General features: G+C 33.8%; 1 protein-coding gene across 1 annotated transcript in view; it reads right to left on the reverse strand.

The window, feature by feature from the left end:
* Positions 1-216: 216 nt before the first annotated feature.
* The window catches only part of Prp31 (pre-mRNA processing factor 31), a 28,832-nt gene continuing 2,318 nt past the window's right edge, over positions 217-26,730 (reverse strand). Inside the window, exons 5-9 of the mRNA XM_068773591.1 lie at positions 26,173-26,357; positions 25,534-25,674; positions 24,796-24,945; positions 16,320-16,547; positions 217-640 (exon numbers count right to left, since the gene is read on the reverse strand). Of these exons, the coding sequence (XP_068629692.1) occupies positions 530-640; positions 16,320-16,547; positions 24,796-24,945; positions 25,534-25,674; positions 26,173-26,357 (815 nt within the window). The 3' untranslated portion in view covers positions 217-529. The remainder of the gene's footprint in view (positions 641-16,319; positions 16,548-24,795; positions 24,946-25,533; positions 25,675-26,172; positions 26,358-26,730) is intronic.

Raw genomic sequence — 26,730 nt, forward strand, 5'->3', positions numbered from 1 at the left:
GTAAAATCAAACTAATTTCCTTTAAGTGTCTTGGGATACAGCTATGTTTGTATCTTTACGATGACGATGATAGTATATCAGAACATTGAATACCATTGTCAAATATTGTTTATGTATAACGTATGACAATGCGGGAAACCTTTTAAAATATAAAGAATGGTAATTAAATACTAAAGTGTATTAAAAATATTTATTCAAATTATTTGCAAACACACATTCAAATCATAGTAAATTACATCGTATGATACTCCAATTCTTAAAAATGACCATATATAATTATTATAATTAACTGCTTATACATATTTGGTATAATGAAGTATAATCTGTTAATTAAGGAAGTTCACATAACATTTAACCGCTTGAGAGTTTACACTATTCCCTCCTTTGTTGGAGTACCGCAAGATTTTAACACGCTCGCATTGTAAGCCGCATACTACGACCTTTTACGGGCGGAACATCGGAGCTATGTATCAATTTGAATAATATTTTTCTGTTATTCCAATAGAATTTTAATTGCTTAACACAAAATTCATGGTATATTCTTCCCCACGGATAAGAAACCTGACGTATTAGAGAAGTACTTCGCGTTGGCTTCATTCACTCGTGTCTCAGCTGCTTGCGGATTGACGATTTCCAAACCCTGTAAAAGAATTGTTTGATTATTTTTTAAAACTCTTAATGTACTACAAACAAATTTATACAAGTCTTTTCTGGGTATTATCTTAAAGCATTGTCAAACATTTTAAAAATAGAACTTTTAGGAATGGAGACCATTGACCGACAAGCGCAGTGTGGGACGCCACACAAAGTAGACAGACCTTGGTTAAGGTCTGGATGTAGGCCGCTTCTAACTGACATTATTGGTAATATATGGGAGAGACCTATGTCTAGAAGTGGACGTCTGAAATGATGATAATATATATAGTCCAATAATTGTACAATAAAATGTGGTCAGAGTGTGTAGTCGTCGTTTCAGCGCATAGACAAACTAGAAAAGCACTGCAAGGCATTGGCCTCCCTAAAACTTGACTTTGGCGGGTTGGCGATCGCTGTGTGGTATAATGATAGACATGGACCGCAGCTGCCCATCCTCTAGAAACTTCTTTATGAGCAGCGGCAATCCTATATAATTAATGCACAAAGTATGAATTATATAAGATTGTATCCCGAGAATCGAAATCGCGACATACGATCGTAATCTCAGCACTCTACCGCTGGGCTACCACATATTTAAGAGAGGACGTTTTAATTCAATATGTCAAAGTTATACTTTCGCATAAAGCAATCATTGGCTCGACATCGACGATACGCCTTATAACGTTTCAGTTCAAGTAACGCAGTAGCAAGGAACTTTACTGGCCTAATCAAGCGTATCTGATGTCTTAATGTGCAAATGTATATTATGATCGAATGTTGGTCTGTGTAGAATCGCTTTTTAAAGAGCGAAATGACCACGAAATAAACGCTCGCTCGCCATATTAATGCAATAAAATACTAATGATAATAGAATGTATCTTTAATTATTTAATTTTAATTGGCGACTACATATAAATATAAATCAAAGACATTTTTGTCTAAAATAAGAAATTTCAATTTTCATATTTTCGTTAAGGCACAAAAATGTTTTTACGCAGAGAAAAAACGAAAAAATTGCGATGAAGGTAGTATAAGACGAAAAAATTTTAACCAAAAAATTTTAACCAAAAATATTCTTTTCTCACAAAAAACCATCATTAAAACACTGTTGACAGTGTTAAAAACAATGTTACCATATAGTTAAACATTTGACGGTGTTCAAAATCAAAAAAGATGTGTTGTAATGTAAACAAGTTCAATATATTTTGTACTATAAAGCATTTCAAGAAAAATAAAGTCACATTATTACTAAAGAGTCACATTTTTCTTATATGTATTCGTTGTTTAATATTAAGACACTGTAACAATAAATTAATATTATTCATTTAGTTTCTCTACGAGACAGTACAAAGTTGTCGAGAGTATATAGTACAAAAATAAAGATAATAACGAAGGAACTTAAATCGCGTAACATTGTACACATAGTTGGCATGCAACGCAGCACGGGGTGGACGACACGGCGGACGCCCAGTCAAGTGCATACCGGGCTAACGAGATCGTATCGCCTGCGTTATGATAGATCTGTGGCGCTGGCCTTGTCATTCCGCGCTATTACATCGACCGTGATTAGACGCCGTACGCATGAGCCAATGCCGGCGTAATCACTAACATTTTGTTGTTTATCAACCTTACGGTTACAGTAAAAGTATGCCAAATGTTCTGTATAACTAAGTATAGAAGGCATATATATATATATATATATATATATATATATATATATATATATATATATATATGTGCGTAAAAATTGTAAGTCAACCGCGGAAAAAATGATTTGAAATAAAACCATACGGGCTTCTTAAAATTCCACTCAAATTGTATACATGTACATATACAAACATATACCTCCTTATGTACATACTACCTACTTCCCTGAACTGTCTTGTCATGTCTCTCATCTTCATCCAAAGATTGTCTGGTAGAGATCGCCTCTAGCAATAACACCGTCTCTTGCACCATCCATATAAATTGTTCCTTTTATGTTTTAGTTACTATTTATGGCGTACAATAAAGTGTAAATAAATACTACCTATTGCATAATAAACTTGCCTTTAAATAGTTATATTTATAAATAATATTTATAGAAGATAATATAATTATATTGATAATTACGTGATGCGGCAGGTACATGCTATTAAAAATTAAAAAAAATCTGATGTTAAATTGAAAATAAGTATTATATTGACTCTTCTGTTTAATGGAAAGGCAATTAACAGGCGTAATATTTAAAAACAATCTTACGACAACTATTTACTTCATGAAACCAAAACTTATAAAACATCCTATTATAGTGAGAAGGGTTTCTAAGCGACAATAGAACTTAGGAATTAATTGATCTAACTGCTATATTAATAATATTGTATTGTAATACAGTAAAAGCTTATTTGCGCTTCCTTCTTTTGTGTTTTTCCTATCCGCGGAATAGAAAATGCGACCAATTTCCTATAAAAAAAGCTAAAAAATTCTCTATTAACAGATCTAATAATTATATACATAATGATAAAACAATTCCAATCGGTACCCAACCATTATTTGAACCTTGAGATAATTAATTAAAATGTTGTAAACCTTTAATTAAATCGATTTTTTATATATATTTTTTATTATCATTATTTTGTCACCCAGGAACGAACCGCGTATAATTCTGCATAAATTGCTATTACGTATTCACGGTTTCTTTATTCGCGGCATATTTATGGAACATATACCCTGCGAATAAAGAGCTTTTACTATAAAATGTATCAGGGCGCGTTTGAAACCGTCATATTTTAGTTTCGGTCGAATTGGGCTCTTGTAGCATTATTCTTATAACATCCACAAGTGATTTATTTTGTTTTAGATGATCCTATGCAGATAATAATACAAATTAATATTTATGCAGACGATATTTATCAACGTTGTTTGCTTTACGACCCATCGGTGTACTTAGTGTACTATTATTTACATTCCTAAGTATATAAAATGCAGATACCGTGTAATTTTAGCGATATAAGACCCAAAATCAAAATCAAACAGTATATAATATAATAATATATACTAGATTTCAAAATCACACCGTCCAGTTGGGCAACAATCCCACGCGGCTTACTTTTATATAAGTTGTTTGATAGCTGCAATATGTAGTGAGAAAAGTTTCCGATATACCTTTAACGCGGCTCACAGATAACCTTCACGGCTTAAATGGTCCAGAGCGACTCACCGGAGAGCCGCATGGCCAATATGGAATAGTTGCATTTACAGATTCAGAGCAGCAGTTCGAGGGAGATAGACCTACCCTCTGAGGGCGCTTAGCCCATAACCTCTTTTGAGGTGAAAAGGTCGTGGGTTCCTAGAAGAGCTTTACTTCGCTATTTTAATACTATTTGACAGGATTCTCCGTAGAGAGTCTAGATTCCTTAGAGGACCAAGGCCCCCTTAAAGAGACGTTGGTTTGAACTGTCACACGTCGATAATTTTATATCATTCTACGTGTTAATGTTAAGTAATAAACTACACACACGTTATTGATAAGTAATAAACTACAATTTTAACAGTACAAACAAGTGGGTTACTAGGCGTGCGGGTAGGTGGTCGAAATAATTTCTTAGCCCGATTAATGTAAATGAAATTATTATCTCAGTATATCATTAGTTCGTTGCTATTTTCTACCAGCCGCGATCTTCAACCTCCGGCATCATTTAACTTTCTAAGTCGAAAGTCGATAACTGAATAATGAAAATCAAATGTACATACGTACATCAAGCAGTGTTATAAATTATTCTATTTTCTTGTTGATCGACAGTCATTATTATTGAGTATGAATTAAAGGAGTTTTTATAGTATACACACACACACACATGTGTATATATATATATATATATATATATATATATATATATATATATATATATATATATATACGCAACATGACCATAGCCGATACCCTTAGAAAAGACATACATTTTTAAAAGTGATTTTTAAGAGTTTATTAAGAACTATGTAATTTAAGTAATTAGATCTGACGATTTTACGAAATTGCACACGGAAGAGGTTACAGAGCGTGTTTATAAAGTTCACGAACCCGGCGGGCAACTAGTTAACGTATATATACGCTAAATAATTGTCAAGACGGTTAATATTAGTCATCATAAGAATTGGATACGAAGCCGCACCTAAACATTTACAAAACAGCGTAACATTTAGCAGAGTCGAACCTATTATAGACATGATCAGAATGTGGGCTGGTGAGTGGCGCGGGACAGTGAAATATGCGGCCATTACGCTTCGCCGCGATTCAAGGGTCAAAAGATTATCGCCAACGCCTTTTCGGTCTTTGAGACTTTATATCAGATCTTAGTCTGCACACCGTTATATCGGAACAATTGCTAATTTACTTGTTAAGAATTCTATTGTGGCTATATGCAAGACATCCTTCATATATAAACAACAAAGGGGAACTAAGACATGAATATCTACGCTATTAGTAGAGTGCTTTTTATTTTTAAATTCTTCATATTTTTCTTCGTCGGAATACGATTTTGAATAAGGAAGCGGCTAACTCTTCCATATTCAAAATGTAAGTGGGAGACAAGTCCAGCAGTGCACATCTTACGGGCGAAATGAAAATAATGATGAAATATCTATTTTTGTTATAGATGTAAAAAATTTCAACGAGTGAATGTTCTCTGTCTCTATGCTAATTTGTTGTTAATTAATATATATGTACTATTCGGAAATTAATGGTTTCAGAAATAATAAACAATGTCAGTAAGAAAAAGAAAAGAAAATTACATGTAAGCAATCACCTCGTCTACTAAGCCTTTTAGGTTGATTGGATTTGAATAAAATTAAAACATCCAATAATCATGTATTAATATATTTAAATGAAGATATTAACTATGTATTTTATATCTTAAATATATTTACACGTATTTTAAGATTAATACGAATAATACGGAAACAAATATAATATTAGTTGAGGTCAACTGCTAGATGAGATAATATTTATTATGATATTTATTAACGTTTTACTGTGCAACAAAACATAAAAAGGAACTCATACGAAATTGACAAAAAAGAAAACGTAAATATTTCTGCAAAACAAACATCGGATAGTAAAAAAACTAAAGAAACACCCGCTTTTCCTGAGTTTATGTATATAAAGACTATATACACTCTTTGGTTTGGATGTGAATTTTGATGCCCAGCGGTAGATGACTAAGACTTGCGATCGTAGTTCTCGGGTTCAATTCCCGGGATACAATCTTATATAATTCACAACATTCACAAAGGCATTAATTATACAGGATTGCAGCTTCATAGCATGTCCATAAAGAAACATAAAAACAAACCAGTGAAGATGTACGGAATTAATAAAAAAAACTATGTTCGATACGCAGCCCTTGTCAATAACAGCGTCGATTGCCATCGCTGGACTGAGGGCATGATTAAATAGTCCGTGTATTGTAATAATAATCCTTCGTTTCCCGCAGTCGTTAAAGCTAAGTACTCTCTCAGTAATTTAATCGTCCCAGGCTCAGTACATGGTTTATTAAGTTTGCAAAAAGAAACCATGAACTACCAAAGCGATTTATTATTATTGTTTGCACTATGGTTAAAGCCGTTAACTGGCAGTTTAAACGTACAATTGATATTTAGTTAAAGAAACTGGACATTTAAATCGTTGGTCTGATGGTAGTTATTAGGCGATGTTATTCAGGAATTTGTAACGTGGAATCTTACCATTATGTTGCATTTTCCTGTACCTTCACATGTACATTGGAATAACTCGCTGTAAACTTATTAACTATGGCATTTTTGATTCATTTATAAAAATGATCTTCTTCTAAGTCAAACACTCTTGTCGAAGCGGTCGTAATCGTGCCGCGGTTGGTTCTGGTACCGTTGCTATGTACCTCGGTGTTTAATGGTGTGAGAGCATTCATTTACTGATTTTACTGCTACTTTTGATAATATGGTGATAAAATTCATATGCAAGCATTATTCGTATCTGTTAGTGTTATATATAAAATCGGGCGGGATATAATAAAGTTCACTTTAAGATTAATTTTCAAAAAAATCATGTGCTTTGACAAATATACATTTTTATTAAAGAAATGTAGGTATGTAATTATTTTATATAAAATTACATCGACTCCACATTCTTCCAAACGACACTAAAGGTTTTCATAAACGACTGCAGGTTTAAGATGCTGGAACCGCCGCCATTTCTTTCCGAATATATTTTTGTTCAATTTATTAGATATTTTCGGAGAGTTACTGAAAACTCTGCTTGTAAGGTACACTTATAAAAAAATCACAAAGTGACAAATCTGGTCTTTGTAGTGGCCACTCAATATGGGTGACATCTCTTCGATATGACTTTTCTAGAAAACTTTTGTGGGACCTCCATGCTAACATTAGATGGGTGACGAGTAGTCCCGCCTTGCTAGAACTCATTGAGCTCTTGTAGCTTTCATAACAAGAAGGTATTTAAAAACGTACATGAACTTTATTATGGTGCACGCTTTATAATTACAACAGTTATCTTCTAAAACTTTTTCTCTATTACAGTTTATATCACTTTTTTCTTGGCGTAGATCTGCTCACTTCGGCTCGAAACATTTACCTTTTTGTTTCACCGTATTGGGGAACCGCCACCCTCAAGATAGAGGCACCCGAGAGAGGATGTTTTAAGTCTTGCACTCGAAACGAGAATTGAAATTCCAGGATGTCAACAGGCCAGAATATTGGTTTAATCGATTGACATTGCATTATACATCCATAATAATACCTAATCCGAATTTGCATACAAATATGCTATAATTAAATATACACGAAATAAACATCATAAACTTAAGATTATTATTTAGTTGATAATGTCAAGTAATATATATTGAAAAACAAGATTTTTTTTCTGTCGATGACTAATAAGTTTTTTTTCATTGATAACCTTAAAAATTTCAAGGTTGAAGGTTAAAACATCGTAAATTGAAAAGTATAAAAGATACACAAGTTCATAACCTACTCTATGAGAAAATATCGCCGGTATATTTGTCATTGATATTTTTATACACTCGTATATTAACTGAACGAACAAGTTTTTTAATTTTTGGACAGGTATTTGTTATGATGTGTTAAATAATCTTTCAACTGTGATTTGCGTGCAATAGTCAAAACATTCTATTAAAATATATGAAGAATGTTCGGATTAGTTATTAGATATTATTTATTTTGCGATTACCAATTTTTTTGGTATTTTTCTTTAAACTTTACTCTTTAAATTTAATTTATTTTTAATGTGTTAATAATTAATTATACTTGTTTTGTACAGCATTTTAATGTTAACCGGTTTTTCCACGTGCAATCGTTTTTGAATAACGAAAATAAACCATAGACAAAATTTAACGATTAATTTTAATTTAACTGTTAGTTAATGAATATATTACCTTAGGAAAATGGAAACTATGGAAAATTTCAATTTATCGTTTCGATAAATATCTAAATTATTTTTATCATCTTGCAATTGCAATGTGTTTTGAATAAATTTCGTTGAACTTAATAAACAATAGACAGTATTGTTCGTTACTAAAATTTGCAGGATGTAATAGCGAAAGTTCATCTAAGTCTTCCTTATTCAGCAAAAACTATGAAGCAGTATATCTTTTCACTAGATCATTAAGATAGATATGAGTTAATGTAGCAAATAAAATTGGCTATAAATTCCGTTTGCGACACGCTGCAAGCTAATCCCGACGTGACTATCGGAGACGTATCTGCGGAATGGTGAACGATGTTTAACATTAAAGCGAAGGGCGTTGCCATTCCCATAGCACAAATACCAAAGGCGAGATGTAGACGGTGAAAGTACTAACCAGATCTTCTGAAATACCAATACGCTAGCACCGCCCGCTCGTGCAACTTGTAAATGACCGGAGAATAGAGCTGCCGTGTACATTTGCATAAAAGCGCATAACGGAACTCTCGATGACATTATTACTTATAAATGCTCCAATATACTCTGTCTATTTACTTAATTTTTATTACTTTCAACTGTTTAAATAAAAATAAATCAAAGAGTTGTTGATGACTAGATAACGGTTCGACCAATTCGGAAAATTTTGATTATACAATGAAAAAAAAAATATGAGAAACATACTGCAAAAACACTTGCCTTTACCAATACAGTTCACAAAATAAATTAAAACAAAAAAAAATTCTTACATGGAGCACGATATTTTTGTTTGAAAGTTCAATTCAGTCGAGTATATGAAATAGCGCATTGGTAGCCTAGCGATAAGGACAAAGACTTGCGATTGTAGATATCGGGTTCGATTTTCGCCATATAATCTTATATAATCCCAATTTCTGCGTTAATTACACAGGATTACACTGGTCACAAACATTCGCGCGACGATAGATGATTGCGAACTTGTTCACCAAGCGTGATGATTATGGTATATCCTCCCTTATGTATCATCAGGGAGAGGTCTATGCCATGCAGTGGGCGTCTATGGACTGAAACGACGACTACTACAATATTATATAGTAACTTTAAATTATAACTGCTAACCTTCGTATCAGTGTAATAAAGTAACAAAACCGACTTTAAACATTAGTGTTATGTATCCATAAAGAAGATTGAGTGTATTATTTACTGTCACTGTATTATTATTATTAGCAAAAAGTATCCAACAAGTAATATTTAAATCGGTACGGTTTTAAATGACTTTTTTAAATATATAATTATTTATTGGCATATTCTGTAGAATAACGAAAGTATCCGCCTGGCCACATAGCTCGTAGAAGAGACGGTCACTGGAGACTTAAGTTTCTGGAGTTGAGACCACGAATAGACGACGTTAAGTTTCTTTGAAGATAATCTGCTTCCAACTAATCCCTATTATTCGAAATCTATTTGTAAGGTTAATGTTTAGAAGTGGGCGCCCTGTGGCTGAAATAATGATGATAAAACGGAGGTGGAATGAAAATTAATGAGGGTTCATAGCGCATTCGGATGTAGTTTTCTACTTTCAGATAACAATAGCGTACCGTAACCGCGTACGAATATTCATAACACGATTGCATGTTTAACTCGAATAGGTCTTACCCTTTCAGAATCAATTAGAGATTGCAATACAATACAAGCACTATCACTACTGTCTTGTACCGTAGCCCCAATAGTATTGACCTCCGACACCAAAAGGTCTTTGATCTTTTGAAAATATGGTTTCTAATCCACCAATACAACTAGTTCATATTTTAAGAAAATATAGTAAATAAATTGGTTAATAATCACATATTATAAAGTAAAAAAAAATCAAAATCGTTCTTCACGAATAAACTTGTACATAATCCTAGTAAGACATAACACGCATATCCAATTAAATTAAAAAGATGTATCTGGTCTTAAACTTTACACTTTTCGTGTCGGATCGCTTTTTATTTTTACTTAAATTACATTTTAGATTGATTACTTTTGCTAGCTTCATCCTGATTTCTCAAGAACATACATTAAATAGATTCTAGTTTAAAAAAATAATAAAATTGAAGTTGTATGAGAGAATGGTAATAATCAAAAGTAAAATTAAGCAGATGCTTATATTTTTTAAACAGAAAATATTCTTTGTTAAAGAGGCAGATTAAGATTCTTTTTCGAAGATTCTGTCTTGGTTAATAAGTCGGAATTTACATCTTTGACAATGTCACTACGGTTTAAAGTTAGACACTTAGTAGTTAATAGCTTACCCCCTAGTTACCGACTATTTAGGCAAGGGGCGAAATATTGGCGTGGCGATCTTTGACTGAGACCTATGGCTTGCATTTGACGAGTACAGACTGAAATGGTGATGATAAATATTTAGATTTAAAGCACTTATTAAACTGGATTTCGTGGAAACATAAATAATTCAAATCACAAACAAAATACGTAGATATAAATAGAACAGAAGTAATGTAAATAAATTGAAAATCGTATCTGTGATAAAATGTGATAACCTGTGTTAAATAAGTATTTAACAATTAAAAGGTATGTGAAAAAATTATTAAAAAAAATGTAAATCCCCAGTCCCGAAATTTTTTATTTGTTTGCCGCATGCGCTTTTATCAGCGGACTGGCGGACGGTGCACTTTGTTGCACGATTACCACTGCATGTGCGGAAGTGGCTAAATATTGGTCCTTTTTTTACTTAAGACTTGACTAAATAATAATTCTGATGCGTACAATTTTTTCGAAATATTAAAAAAAAAGATGTAGTTTGAGAGAAAGTAACAGGTTGTCAAATATCTCCCTTCCGCTTTTTTGCTCTTTATTCAATGCTTTATAAAAAGTGTTACAGTGATCGGATTTAGTTCAAATATGCGCCGTTTTGTTCGATAATCTGTTTCCATCTAGACGGCAACTTCATAATACCTCCCTCGTAGAAGCCCCCCTCCTTATTTGCGAAGAACTCGGACAGCCACTTTTCACAAACCTCTTTTGAGTTCAACTTTACACCACTAAGGGCGTTCGCCATGGACAGGAACAGGTGGTAATCACTTGGCGCTATGTCCGGGCTATATGGTGGATGTGATAAAACCTCCCATCCGAGCTTCCGTAGCTTCTGACGAGTCATCAACGAAGTGTGTGGTCTGGCGTTGTCCTGGTAGAACACTACACACTTCCTGTTGGCCAATTCTGGACGCTTCTGGTCGATCGCCTGCTTCAAGCGGTCCAATTGTTCGCAGTAGATGTTATATTAGATTTTATATCATGAAAATTTGTACAGCGAAGGGTACTAATAAACGGACATAGCGTTAAATAAAAACTGCATGTTCATGTTAAGATGAAACATACCGTGGCGGATGGCGACTTATTTATCACGGATCATTTAACTTTCTGATACTAAGATTTCAATATCGTTATAAATTATATCACTGATGTTTTTTGAAGTAAATTTTTTTAGAAGTTCGAAAACAATGTTTTTTTAATGAATTTTAATACAACATAACCAAGGTCGCAGGAAGTAGATGGATACTCCTCATTGGAAGAGGCATATGCTTTGCAGTGGACATTTATCGGCGTACCACGATGAAATGTTATTTGCCCGGTAATGTTACAGGTTGGACATCTTTGATTAAGTTTGTAGTATATTCTGGAATACTACAAGAAGGTTTGCAATCCTAGGTCGCGAGTCCCGGGGCACGATCTTATACAATTTACACTTTGTGCATTCGTTATATATGATTGCACTGCCCATAAGTTTGCAGAGAATGGGCAGCAGCGTCCTTTGCGTATATATATACCACTCTACGAACGCAAACTAGCCTGCCAAGCGTGGCAGTTTTTACATAAATCCCACATAGATATCTATGGGGAAGTCTATGCCTTGCATTAGGCGTCTAGGGGCTGAAACAACGACGACCACAAGGTAAAAAGCTCACAATAAGCCAAACATCACATTGGCAGACGATTCATATTTTTTGTTAACGCATAAAAACAGCATACACTTTAAAAAAAACCCATACAGCATCAGTTTCATTATAATATTTGTGTAAGTATTCGTTCTTCTCTATTTTCTTCGCGTGTCGGTTTCTACAGATTACACAAAAGCCTATTATTAATTTCATTCCATATTTCACGCTCCATGCAATGTCTTAAATGTGCAAATGTGCAAGCTACCGATGTGTCGAATTGTGATATTTTGTATAGAACGACCAACAGACGTTAAATCATTTTGTTAGTGTGCATCGTAAAATCATTTATTAGCAGATTAACTTCGTAGTAAAGATGCAGTTTAATTTGCAGGAGATTCCACCTAACATCGTCCAGTCGATACTTATGAAATCTTCCATACGGAAATGCACAGTTGAAGTTACGCCACTAAAACATGGTTACGTGCGCAGTTGACAACTTCCGACGATAATCTAAAATTGACATCACGTCTTGGCGGCAGACGCAAAATGGTTGCAATTTGACGACTACAAAAACTTTGCATATCCATCAAAATTTCTGTCTAGAAAAATTGACCGTTTATTTCGAACAAAACTTTCTAGATGAAACAATATAATTTTACCCACCTTTTTTCCAAGCTAAGCTCCCGTTAAAGCATCGTAACAACATACTATAAAAAGATAAATAAATAAATTTTAGCTAGCTTTACCATTTCAGTTTTGACTTTTCTTGTTTTATTGTCTTCTTGTATTGTCTCATAAAAGTTGGTCGGTAGGAATCTCGCGTCGGCGCGAGATGGGGGCCTCAACATACACTCCGCGTCTCGTGCCGACGCGAGACTCGCAGCTAAATTATCAAGAACGTGTTCTGTCCACTTTGTGGAATCTACGTCCAACGCTACGTTTGCTGGTCCTTGGCTTCCAGTTCAGAACCTAACCCCAAGCGGCAGTCTGTTCTGCGCGCTATGTGGACTGCATACTGCACTTCAACTCAATAAATCTTTTACACGTTACAATAGTGCTTCCATTCGATATTAGAGTGATCAGAAATCGTTGCGCATTTAAAGCGAACGTTCGAAAGCTGTTGGTTGACAGGCTGACAGAATGATCGCGTTAATTGTTTTTATTATGGTCTATTCATATATAATAATAGTAAGTTTATCCATTAATATATTCGTATTAAGTAAAGTAAAAGTAAGTGTATTTTTTTAACTTAGTGTTTATTTTCCTTCTCAATTAGATTTTTTATAAATTTCTTTTTTATATTAACTTGTTTCACCTACGTTAATTAATTTATATCTGCACTGGCTTACCGATTAACTGCTAGAGAATGCCTTCAACATAAAGTTCGCCGTTATAAATAAATTGCATGAAAAGTTTTAAATAAATAAATATAATTTTTTTAATTTAATTAAAATGCTTACGTCTTTGACTTTTGAGTATATATTACGTATTATATAGTATATGTCTTAAAGCGTAATCGGGCCAATAATACTAAATTACCACATTATGATATCATTTCGATAACATTGAATGAAAACATGAAAAAACAACATCACTATTGATTTTTAAACAGTCCATTGTTCTGCTCGCAGAATACCGAGCGGTTGCGGCTTGCACGAGAGCCTAGATCATGTGATAATACTATAATGATGCCTTCTCTGGATTCTCAATTACCTTTACTAGAAGTCTAACGTACTAATAACTACTTCTGTCCTCCCTATGTTATTTTCTGTTATAAATATTACTTGCATTATGTATTGATGCCATTACTACTTTCATTATCTATGACGAATAGTTATAGGTTATAATACTTCAAAGAGGGAATGTCTACCACATTTGACAGCAAAAAGCTTTAAACCTTTATACACGTATTTAATACAAGCTGTATAAAGTGATCACTTTTAAATATACTACATTAATTTATTTTCTCTATTGGTATGCGGCAGGCTAAACCATAATTCATTTCGAAAACACTTTTTTTATTAAATTATCATTACGTTATTTATTTCTGAAAGTATTTATTTTTGTATATGGCTTAACATGTATTAATTGACTGAAAATGAGATATATATTCAATTCATCCCTTTAAAGCCAAAATTGATAATGGGCAGGCTATATATATAGCGTACAGAACAAATCTCCACTGGAGCCTTAAGGTTCTGAAGTGGAGACCACAGACCAGAAACTGCAGCGAATGACGTCCACAAAAAACAAGATGGATCAGACGACTTTGTTAAGATCGTCAAGAGGCGCTGAATACGAACCGCTTCAAATCAGTCTTATTCGGAATCTATAGAAGAAGAGGCCTTTGGCCAGCAGTGGATGTCATACAGCTGATATGAATATGTTGAAAAACAAAAAAATTGTTAGTTAGTTTAATTATTAATACAAGTTTTTATCTTGCCCCATAACTCATTTTCAATGTTAATAATTAATATTCCAAATAAGGTCATGGAATTATAATAAAAATGACATGATTTTTTTAATATGATATGAGATTTCATGTCATTTTTATTACAAGTTATGACGTATTATTTATTAATTTAAAACTTGAAAACGCTGTTAACCTAGATAATTATTTCGGTATTAGTAAGATGAAGTTGATTAGTGACCCCAGGCAAAATTAATAAATCTCTTTAAGGTAATTAAGTGTGAATGCAACCTTATTTAATTTCATTATCATCATTGCAGCCGTAGGATAGGACAACTAGACACATGTATCCTCCATAAATTTCAACATGGCCAGTTAGAGGAGATGTACATCCAGTATCTTACGACAACTTTAAGATCGTCTATCCACCTTCTGGGCAGACGTTGTTTGCTGCGCTTGCGGGTCAGTCCAAAACCATGAGACCCCAGGGACTCGCTATGTGGCCTTCTTACTGCCACTTTAACTTGTCAATCAGCTGGGAGAAGGCAGTTACTTTCGTTCGTCTACGTATCTCTTCGTAATGTATTATTTTAACATTGGGCACTATCACATTGAACAATATTTGACAAATTGCAGCACTTATTATCGTTTATAATTATTCCTTCTCTTCTATAACAAATAATAAAAGAAGTGCACGAAGTACACATTTCAATTTTATCGTTAAAGTATGTGCACTTATATTAGTAATTAGATAATACTTGTTTAGACGAACAGTTGATCGTGTATCCATTGGATGACTTCCTAAGCGAGGTTTGCGTTTCTGTGATCTCCACTATATAATCTTAAGGCTTCTTCTTGCTTCTTAAGCCTGACATTGGAACTTTAACTTGCCAATACGCAGAGCAATGTCGGCATTTTCGTTCATCTACGGCTCTCTTGATTCCTAATTCGATCTAATAAAGAAATCCCGAGAAATTTATATGATTATTAAACCTTCTTTTTTAACTTTTCTAAAATCTACTATGTTAGATCAAACGGGTGAAATGTATCCTATTGTTCAAGTTACAAGTCCGCGCACATGTTATATGATAGCGTACAGAAAAGTTTGGTACGATGAACATGATATAGAATTGTTTAATACAGAAAACATCTGCGGGCGTTTTAGGCGGAGCCGGTCGAGAGATAATGGAAGTATTACGTCGTTATGATGACAATAGAACTTGTTAACTCGAGTACATCGACACGGTTACCGGCCATACTTAACCCGCATTTATGTAACACGAAATATTTTTTTTTCGTTTGCAGACAAGACAATATCATAGCCAGAATCAAGGCGAAAGCAATTAGATTGTTATACACGCGTTGTAATTATATAGAGCATATTCTTTTCACCGTGTATCTTATTTGTATGTGGCGATACATCTCTGTCGTAATGAAATGATTTATAATGTTTCAAAACATAGTATTCATAAATCATGTAATTGTCTCACATATCTTTAAAATATATTAACGATCAGTGGTAGCCCAGCGATTGCAGGTCGCTGGTTCGTTTACGACAATACAATCTTATACAATTGACACTTTGTGCATGAATCACATAGGAATGCCACTGGTCATAAACACGTTTCCAGAGAATGGGCAGCAGTGTCTTCTCCGTACCAAAATACCACACTGCAATCGCCACATCGCCTGCTAAGAGTTGTAATTATGATAAATCCCCTCATACTTTGGGCACGAAACGACGACTACACTCCGATTTCATTTTACCGTATAATGACATCTACTTCTAGATATAGGTCTACCATCACTTGTTAATGAAAAAAAAAAACGTTATTAAAATTATTATGGCATTGAGGAATAGTCGTTTTATAATTACGAAGTTAGTAATTTGTGTACTAACCTGCAAAGGCGTAAACGCGACAGACGATGCCGTTCCCGACACCTGCCTCCTAATGCTTGTAGCGCCGCCGTACTGTTGGTTTTGTTTCTGTAAGTTCTTTTGCAGAGTTTTGCTGATGCGTACTTTAGTCTTCTCGTCTATTTGCGGCAAGCGCACACGACCGGTGCTAGACTTGCCGATAGTGCCGCGAGTGTATCCCAGGTCCTCTTGATATGCGTCGTCTTCAATCTGTTAAAAGAAAATTATTACTTAATAAAAATTTTATAAAACGATGCAACTGTACGTAAAGACGTAATAAAAGTATTTAGCCTTGAAATTCCACTAGTTAAAACTGATGTGTTGTTGTTGTTGTTAGGTATGATCTACCTAACATTAATTTATTATTCTTCTAACTGAAGAACGGAGACGTACTACTGTGCTATGATATAGAAGATAAAGGCATGGTAATACATAATCAATTCCAAAACAGATCAAATAACAAACAACTTTTCTACATTAGTTTTGATAAACCATGAATTATTTCTGTATATTTCTGTACGCGTGGGAAATATGTATGCTAAATCTCATACAAAGCTAAGGATAGACACATTCGTGATGTTATGTAGACTTTAAATGTTAACAAACTCGTGGAGGAAACGAAAGAATCACTCGGTAGTAATCACAAAACTCAAAGAGCTCAAACAGTGACCACCAGTCATAATAAAAATTACATAAATATAATCAATTCATTACGTAACACATAAATAATTTAATCAAACTGTACACAATCTTCTTTATGAAAGTACGCGAAAATCAAATAAGCTATTGTTAATGAATTAGAACAGATTCTAGATAGCGATATCTAATTTAGTCATTGTTTCAGCGTTACCCGTACACGCGGATATAAAACTTTCACATTTTATATCGGAATAGAAGAACAAAACTGTAGATGTTCTTATCATGTTAATTAATTTGGCCTTATGATTGGTTGAACATAGACCTTACTAATAGATTTCCAATAGGACCGGTTGGAACCAGGCTGCATCCAGCGCCGTCTAAAGACGTTGAGGTCCTATATTTTTTTTTTTTTTATTAATTCTAATTTGTATCGCTGGTGTTTTTTTTTTTTACAGTATTTATCTTTCGCTTTAACTAAACGCAGACAGTTGGGAGAGGGTTGCCGCTATTTGATACGGATCTTTCTTCTCCCAGCTGCGAGGCACGACAGCGTTTTATATTATTATTACAATTTTTTTTTTTTTTTTACAATTTTTTTTTACACAATTTTCACTTATGGGTAAATACAGCTAAAATTTATACATATTAACAATACAATTTGGAATACACAATTATATATTAGTTGCTACATTATTTTATTTAAGTCGCTGCCCAAGCGCTACAGACCGTTAAATGCCTTGAGATTTAGGACAATGTGCCGGGCCAACTCATCAAAAGATTCTGCTGTAGATTTTTTCTTGAGAAGGTCCGGTAAGCTGAACGGAGATATATTAAGGTTTTCACATAAGGTCACGTGGATATGTCTTTTGGATGCGAATCGGGAGCAGTGTCTGAGTAAGTGATCAAAAGTCTGTACTGTGGAGTCGTCACATGGGCAAGTCTCATTATCGATTATTTTAAAACGGTGCAGGTACTGCTTGCAGTACCCGTGCCCGCTTAGTAGTTGTGTCAGATGGAAGGATGTCTTGATGAGTTTTCGCAGTTTGTTTATGTTGGTGAGTTTCGAAAGGAGTCCTATGGTATGTCGACCCTGTGCCGAGCTCTCGTATCTAGCCTGCCAAATGCGGTTGTGTTCCGCACGGATTGCGCTCTTCACGAAACTCATTGGGAAGTAGACATAAGCCGGTGGAGAGTGCATTGCGGCAGCACTCTTTGCTGCCAAGTCGGCTTCCTCGTTACCGACGACGCCTGTGTGGCTTTTGACCCATGTAAAGTTACGCTTGTTCCAGCGTGCAACAGTTCTGCGCGCTATGTGGTCTATACGCTGCCACTTCAATCTGCCAATAGCCATATCCATGGCTCGTAGAGAGATTTTGTAGTACTTGTCCGTAAAACCCAAAGTTTCAATATCTCCTAAGAATATTTGACCCTGAATATCACATCCGTGACCTTTACTAAGGATGTCGAAAATAGTCAAAAATAATATTAATAGTTCGAAAACTATTATATATTATATTATTTACATTAGTACGTGTCACCTAGATTACAAAAGAATTAATTCAAATCATAAACCTAGTAAACTGAGATCTAAAGAATATTTAAAATTTCATTTAGTAATTATTTTCATTATATCGACCTCGTTCCAACAATGTAATTTTTCTTAGTGAACGATTGCGGTCTGTTTTCTATTCATTAATGCACTTGTACTCCAGATCTTAATGAATCAAACGCTAAGTGAATTTCTCACGCGGGACGTTTTATTGTAATTAACTCAATGTTTTATTAGTTAGTTAAAAATTCATTAATATTGTAGCGCAAGCTAATAGTACGTCTGCTTCTTTAATTAAAATTAAGATTACTATTTTTTATCATCAATTCATGGCAATATTTCTAAACTCATTTCCCCAATAAGTTTATCAAATTGTTTCTATGTAATCATACTCTTATTGTTCTAATCGAATTCAAAATATCTTTATTTGAGTAGGAATTTATATGCACTTTTGAATCGCAGTTTCATACTAAATAGATAAGACATGAACCAAAGATTTGATTCATATTGTAACATAGGCATTAATTCGCACAACTTATATTTCATACATGTTTAAAAAAAATGTTATACATTATACATTTTAACTAAGAAAGGGACTAATATATAGCTACTTCCGCTACTTTCGTCGTAGCGGAAGTAGCTATATATTAGTTCCTTTCTTAGTAAGGATGGACTTCCGCGAGGTAACCCCTGAATCTCTTAGGTATTAAACATTTTATGTATAAACATTAATATATTTTGTAATAATATTTGTGTCAAATATTTAAGGTTATTGACCTTATTTCGTTATTTTATAGTACTTCCACTTTAATGATATTTACTTTTTTCACTCACTTTTCTCTGTACTGTCCTTATGTTTGACTGGATGTGAATTCCTGAGGTATTAAGTTCGCCGTTGTACTTTGTAAAAGTGTTTTGTTTTCGTTATTAGTAAAAGTGTAGGATCATATTTAGCATTTAGCAGTGGAAGTCCAGCGATAAAAGATTAGGGACTTGTGATCATAGGTCTCTCTTTGTGTATTAATTATATATAATTGCCACTACCACAGCAGCGTCCTTTGCGTAATTTGATTTTCGATTAACATTAATATTTAAATCAACCCACAAACTATAATTTTAAAGAACCGATGACGTAACATGTATTAACTAATCAAATAACTATTAGCTGTAAACATTTGCTTGACATTGAAAATTTCCTGTTTATTCGGAGTAAATAACATGATTTGCCAAACCCTAATACATTTTTAAAAACTTACATTAAATGTAATTGATAAATGTAGTTTCTAAATTGATTTTGTTCATAAGGTAATTTTACTTTGAATTATTTCTTTCGTTATTTAACATACTATGGATGTAACAACTAAGCAAGACTAATCACGTGTAATCTATTTAATCTTACAATGTTTTGCTTTCATGAAGAAAGCGATCGACAACTCGTACTGTAATCAGCACGCGTCAGGTCGAATTAAAGTTTTTAGCTTACAGATAGTAGTCACTGCAGAGGACACACGGTCATTGAGAAATGATAATATTGATGCAAATAATTAGGAAATTTGATTTAATTTTATTTGAAACTTCCCGACTCTTCCGATTTCACGAAGACTAATTATTGTAATGTATACACACGTATATGTACACGTAAAGAATTAATTATTAGTGATTGGTAATATGCGCAAAAATCCTTAAACATATAAATATATAGCTCATTTGTCAACATTTCTTTGGAGGGTTATCATATATTAACACGTTCCGCGCCACGGTAACTTTTGAATATTATCTGTTCAGGCCGTTCATACGACCCATACTTAAAAATTAAAAAAAAAGTTGTTGAAGAAGCATGCTTTTCAATTTTTTAATACTGCAAATCTACAATGACTCTACAATGCATTTTTTAAGAATCCTTTGTTTTTCGATGAGAGCTGCAAATCGCCTGAACGGAAAATGTAGCAGGGGTCGTATACGCCCGCATGGCATGGAATGTGATAAATAATAGCAAATGAGCTGTACATTCACACTTTTAAAGCTTTTAAATCTAAAATTAATCACCCTTTCGTATTATGATTAATTTTTAGCGATGGAAATTGACTGTGGACTTTCTTACCGGGATTTACTGTTTCAGCGGAACTGTTCAAAAAGTCGCAAAAAAAGTATCATCAATCCTGTTAAAGTAGGCTGAATGATAAAAATACGCTTTAATCTATTCTGAACGCGTCTCCCGATTGGACACTTATAATTGACACCTAATAGATATATAATAGAATTTCCAGGAATATGGTGGGGACGTCTTCTAGACCGGACTTATTCCTATTCACCAGAATTATTTTTCCCTGGGAAACTAATATACCATAAGACCACACAATTGAGGTAAACATATAATACGATTTAGTAACTCAAATAACTGGAAATAAATTAATTGAAAGTTTGTAAACGATGAGGTAAGAGCGAGAGGCATAACAGTGATTTTTTTATAACCTTATGTATTTAGGCCGGTCAAAAGCGAACACCGACTCCAGTCTGCAAATAGCTTCTAAAGCAGCATTAACAATATCATTTAAAATCTGGTTAAGTATGGAGAGGAGTTGAATCGGTGAAGATGAACATCTGGCCCCTCTGCCTACAATGCAATCCAACGCATGCTACGTAGAAATCTCAGTATTTAAAGTATTTCACTGGAACTGGGTGAATGTTGTTAGGAGTCCTGGGCAAGTACTTCATAGAGTGATTAGACGTAAGAGACACCGAAAGGACTTCTGCTCGGGTTGACAGTTGCGTTTACCGTTCCGATTCAAGTGTGCAGAGAAAGCCGAGTATCGGCTTCATTTGTTTAAGTGATATTTTGATTACGCTTAAAAAAAACTTTTCGTAATTAAACTTTAATTAAGGCTCTTGGCTGTTAATAATATAATCGATTGAAAAGACGAGAATAACTCGGATTGAGCTTTTATTTAACATCTGCGTTTATCCAATATTTCTCTTAAGAAGCTCCAGGTATGATCAGATCGATTGGTACAGTCGGTTCTTAATTAATTTAGAATTACTTCATCGCTTTGAAAAAAAATTATATTAGTTGAAATAAAAATGTTTGTCATTCTTCATGGCAATGTGTACGTGAATTTGAGCGCAACAAACGGGGCAATAAGCACGGACGTCCACGCGCTTCAACAGGTCGGGTTCCGGTCTATTTGTGTAACGCAAAAAAGATCTGGCTTCTGTAACGATTATTAGAAATTCTACTCATCTGCCGTAGCTCGCCGAGCGTGACGTCACATTTGTTAGTTTTCCTCAAGACTCCGCAACGGTTGGGAAACGATATAACCGTTGCTGTACTGTATCTTATGCATATTGTGCAGTCGCATGATTTAACTGTTACGAGGAGGCGCATATAAAAACTTCACATGTATCCTCGTTATATAATACACGCAATGTAATACTAAAAGCAACGTAGTAAATGTCTGTCAATGACTTACTTATCATATCAAGCTTCTGTGAGATTTAGCAATAATGACTTTATATATTTACTCAAATATAACCCAAGAAAAGTATGTACATTTTTTTATTTTCCAAATTTTCTCTACATTACCTTTAACGAATTATAAATTTCAATTATTCTCCATATATCTGTATTCTGTAAGCGAGTTAAGAAAATCTGGAGAAGCATATAGATGTCGACAATGTAGAAGGTAAAGGGATAGAAGACGAAACTACTCGCTGGACTGATGTCTTTACATAACCCCGCAACACCACCGCTTCGAGATAAAAAAAATCTTTCCAGTCCCACAGTAAACACTAGATCACATTGTATTAATTCGGATTTGTTACAGTCTGTAAAGCTTCACCACGAACTATTTCGGCCACTCATGACGTGATTCAATTTTAATCATCAGTTATCAATATTTTTATAAAAACGTTTCAGTTTCATTACATCTATACGTACATGGTTCATTACGTATTTTTCAGTCAGCTCTTGTGTACTATAATATCGATTATTATTAATTATTATTTATTATAAGTATATACATATGTATGTATGTTTGTATACATGTATGTTTTGTACACGTTAACTACTATTGTCATACTTCTACCTTTTCAATACTATGGTTGTCTTTTAGAGATTGCCTTGATAAGATTGCCCATTGTACTTTTTTGTTTATTATCATGGAACTATTTAAATACATCCTAATGTGTACATATACGAATAGTAAATAAATAAAGTCGATCTTTGTCCTTTTTTTTCAAAAATTGACCACAAAACAGTTTGGACCTATTTGAAAAATCGTTTTTCGTCAAACTGTTTTGTGGTCAATTTTCAATGCTTCAGCTACTCCGTGACTATATATGCCGATCTTGATCCACTTTTTAACAAATCCATTTAATCCGTATCTGGGTGATCAGAGCGAGATGCATGGTTAAACCAACTTTCTGCTATTCTTACTGACGCTCCATTAGGTCAATAAAACTCACAATTTTTTGGTTCGCGGCTTTCTTTTCATTACCCTTTTTTTAAAATAAATTTTTTAAATGTTCCTATTATTTTCATTACATCCGCTGATTTTAACAGAAGGAAAAACAAATAAAAAATCTCGAAGAAAAAGCTCGAAACTAAATTTCACTAACTTGCTTCTTGTTTTTAAACGTAACATTTATAATATTATTACAACCAGCCAGCAACAAATAGAACAGATTATATTACAATTTTGTAAATACTTATGAAAAAACTTTCTCCAACCATATACCTAATGTTTGATATACTGTTTTGTTATTAAATGAGATTATATTAGATGAAAAGAACTTAGAATGCAAAATAAAAGACTCTACAGTTTTCAACGCGAATAATAAAATAAATATCACATTATATTTCCAGTGTGGGTAATTGAAAGCGTGAAAAAATTGTAAAAGTGATGATATGTGTGGCATGAAAAGGAGGGTAACGCTATTGGCGAAATACATAGGCGATATCATCTACCGCGGATGCATAGTAGCAACGCTCATACGGCCCGGCACATCACGTTTATGCAACGCACAGAGAACGTATGAACGACAGAAAAACGCACCGTTGCGTGCTTATTCCTTTTCGTGTGATGATGTTATGGTGACGACACACGCAAGTATTAGCGTAAAATAAAAAAAAAACACACACGTTGTTATGACATCAACAATACGACTACGATCGAAGAGAGTGAAGTCGTATCGTCATAACTATACCGTCAATTCTTGATATACTACGGGGTTATTCCAACTTGGTACGTAAATCGAAAATCATACAAAAATAATTAATATGTTACACTCATATTTATTATACTAACACGACCCCTTCAACTCTTCTTGAAGTTGAATTAAACAGTTACTCAGACCAAAGGAATATTCGTAAAATTTCATGTCTTTAATCATAAGTTTCAGAGATATCGTGACGAATCAGTAAGTTAGTAGTATGTTGTATGTTTTAAGTTATTCTGCTTGTTCTTTTGGTTGGTTGCAGCTTCATCGAACTCGCGGAACCAGGGGATCTGACCTAAAAATTTTGCTATGGCACATCATATTCCAGTTACTACGATCACGTCTGCATGAAGGGGGACTATACACGTGTAAGTGTATAGTGTAGGGACTGAAGTGCAATACAAGCATATAGATAAACCTTGTGGGCGCACTCCAAAACCTTATAGTTCCAGTGGCCATCTGTACTGCGAACTATGTGGCTTGCCCACTGCTGCTTAAACTTGCCAATCCGAAGGGCTATGTCAGTTATTTTAATACGTTTCGTAATTCTAAATTTAAATAATTTTTAATTGTCTATCATAATATATTAGCTTCGATTACAAAACGTTGTTATATCTAATATATGGTGACCCTAGGTATATTATCTATATATATAAAAAGTAATGTATGTCTGTAAGTCTTTTATAGAATCGTAAACTATGCATATGATCGTGTGATAATTTTTATTGTGTTGGTTGTATTGTTTTTTTTTTATATAATGAATAAAATGAATCAAAATGAAGTATGTGTAATGTTTTTTTGTTAAATTTATTTTAGTTGTTGGCGTAACAAGGCAATAAAACTTGGCGCATCTCAGATCAAATGAAAGCTGTTTGATGTTTTCGTACTAAGTCCGTGTAAATGTTGTTTGTATAGGAAAGCTGACCAGTTTCCTTTATTCATGAGCCTTCTGCATAACTACTTCGAATATTACATATTCTATTTAAGTTTGAAAACATAAATCACTAGAAGCGTTATTTTTTATCTGTGTAAAAAAAAAGTGAACGTTACACTCACGTCAGCGAAGTTAAGTCGGTTCGCATTCTTCCGGAACTCCGTCATGGCGTATCTTTCCTTCATCTTCCTAACTCGTTTGCCGCCCCTTTTCTTACGACTTTGTTCAATCGGCTTCGGTAACGGCTTCACAAATTTTACAGGTGGTGGTTCCTAAAAGCAAATCCATGTTTAACATTTTTTTAAATATGAGATCTTAAACGTAGCAAAATTTTCCCTCAGCATTTGTTTGGCACGCCGGATATAATTTCAGCGCTCTGACAGCTGAGTACATATATAGAGTAATTAAAAACGATTGTATTTATAAAACAATTACTCATGTGACAAATCAATTGCCGGCTGTAATCATTAACTCGTTACTCGAATGTTACTCTTTTTCCTTTAATCAATATTAATTATCATTTCATCACCATGTCAACCGAAGACGCTCATTATAAAACATAAGCCTTCCCCAAAAATCGCTACAAAAACCGGTATTGCTCTACCTGCACCCTGCGACTTCCCGTCACCTTAACTACATCATCGGTTCACCTAGTGGGGGGCCTAACCACGCCGCGTTTACCGGCCCAATATGATATTTATCATTTGATGAACATTATAATTCAATAATTTATTCATATTAATAAATCGCTACAATATTGACAGTGAATTTAAATTATTTATGACATGATTTTTGCCACTATTAATATTACAACAAAAAATTAAAGTTATTCTGAAATAAAGTTTAACAATAATAATTACCTGCAATTTGTCAAGTTTCTTTTCGATTCCTTCTCGGAGCATCCTCCCAATACTTCCGTCAGTGCTTTCATGGCAAGCATCAACTCTGGCGGCCAGTGTTAGCTTAGTTGATACAAGCTTGGCGGCCTTAAACCTCAATTCCTAATATAAACAAGAACATACTTTTTAGTACTTTTAATATTCATATTCATTAGTTTTATTATCAAAAAAAAATATTTGACGTTAATGTATATATTATCAGAAAGAAGCACAGAGTTATAAAAACATAAAAAGTTAACATTTTTAAATTTAATGATATAAATAGGCTGTAGCCACACAGTCTACTGAGTAAGCGTTAAAATATTATGGGTAAATTTATATTTAAAAAAAAAGCCAGCCTCACACGAATTTCGGCTGTCGCTCTCACACACAAAGTAATCCCAATAACAAAAATTTAAAAAATAACACGTACTAGTTAATCAAGAGATAATTTCTTTATACCCATATAAACATAGAAGAATTCAGAAATATTAAAAATTAAAAACCGAAACAATGGTTGTTTTCAAATTAATACTGTGTGTAAACAAACTTGATTGTCGAGCAAAAAAAAAACAAACCTATGTATAACACAACTAATGACAATAAATAATTTGTACTTACAGGGGGTGTGTCTTGAACAATTTGAGAGAAATATATAAAGCCTGTGTGTGGAAGTGAAGCAGCCTGTGAGAAACCGGAAAGGGTTTTCTTCTGCTGTCCTAGTGGAAGAACATTGCATGCGGGCATTTTTGAAAGCTTCGACAGACCACCTGCTACACCAAGGATTTTTGCTGCGGTTGAAGCACCTGCAAAAAAGAGTATTATTTACAATCAGCTGCAAAATTTTTGGACAACCTTCTGATTTTGCAATAAAAAATAAACATTTTTGTAAACCACTGGCTAGTCTTGACATACTTTGTACAGCCAAAAGTAAATGGTCTGTGACAGCCCAATTAGAAAAAATGAAAGTAACATTTAAGTGATCACTTTATTTATAAAAATTTGAAAGAAATACGTCACTCCTCTTAATAAACACTTATCAATATTAAACAATAGAAATGTTTTGCGGGTGTATTGTCGAATTCACAAAGTTTCAATTGAACAGTCAAATGTGAAGTTAAAATACATATTATCTAAAAACTTGCGAATTACTGCACAATTTCCTTTTCTTTGTACAAA

Source organism: Battus philenor, unplaced genomic scaffold (genome assembly GCF_028537555.1).
Source record: "Battus philenor isolate CCGP_79_NKW_IND1 unplaced genomic scaffold, ilBatPhil1.0.hap1 SCAF_6, whole genome shotgun sequence".
Classification (NCBI taxonomy): domain Eukaryota; kingdom Metazoa; phylum Arthropoda; class Insecta; order Lepidoptera; family Papilionidae; genus Battus; species Battus philenor.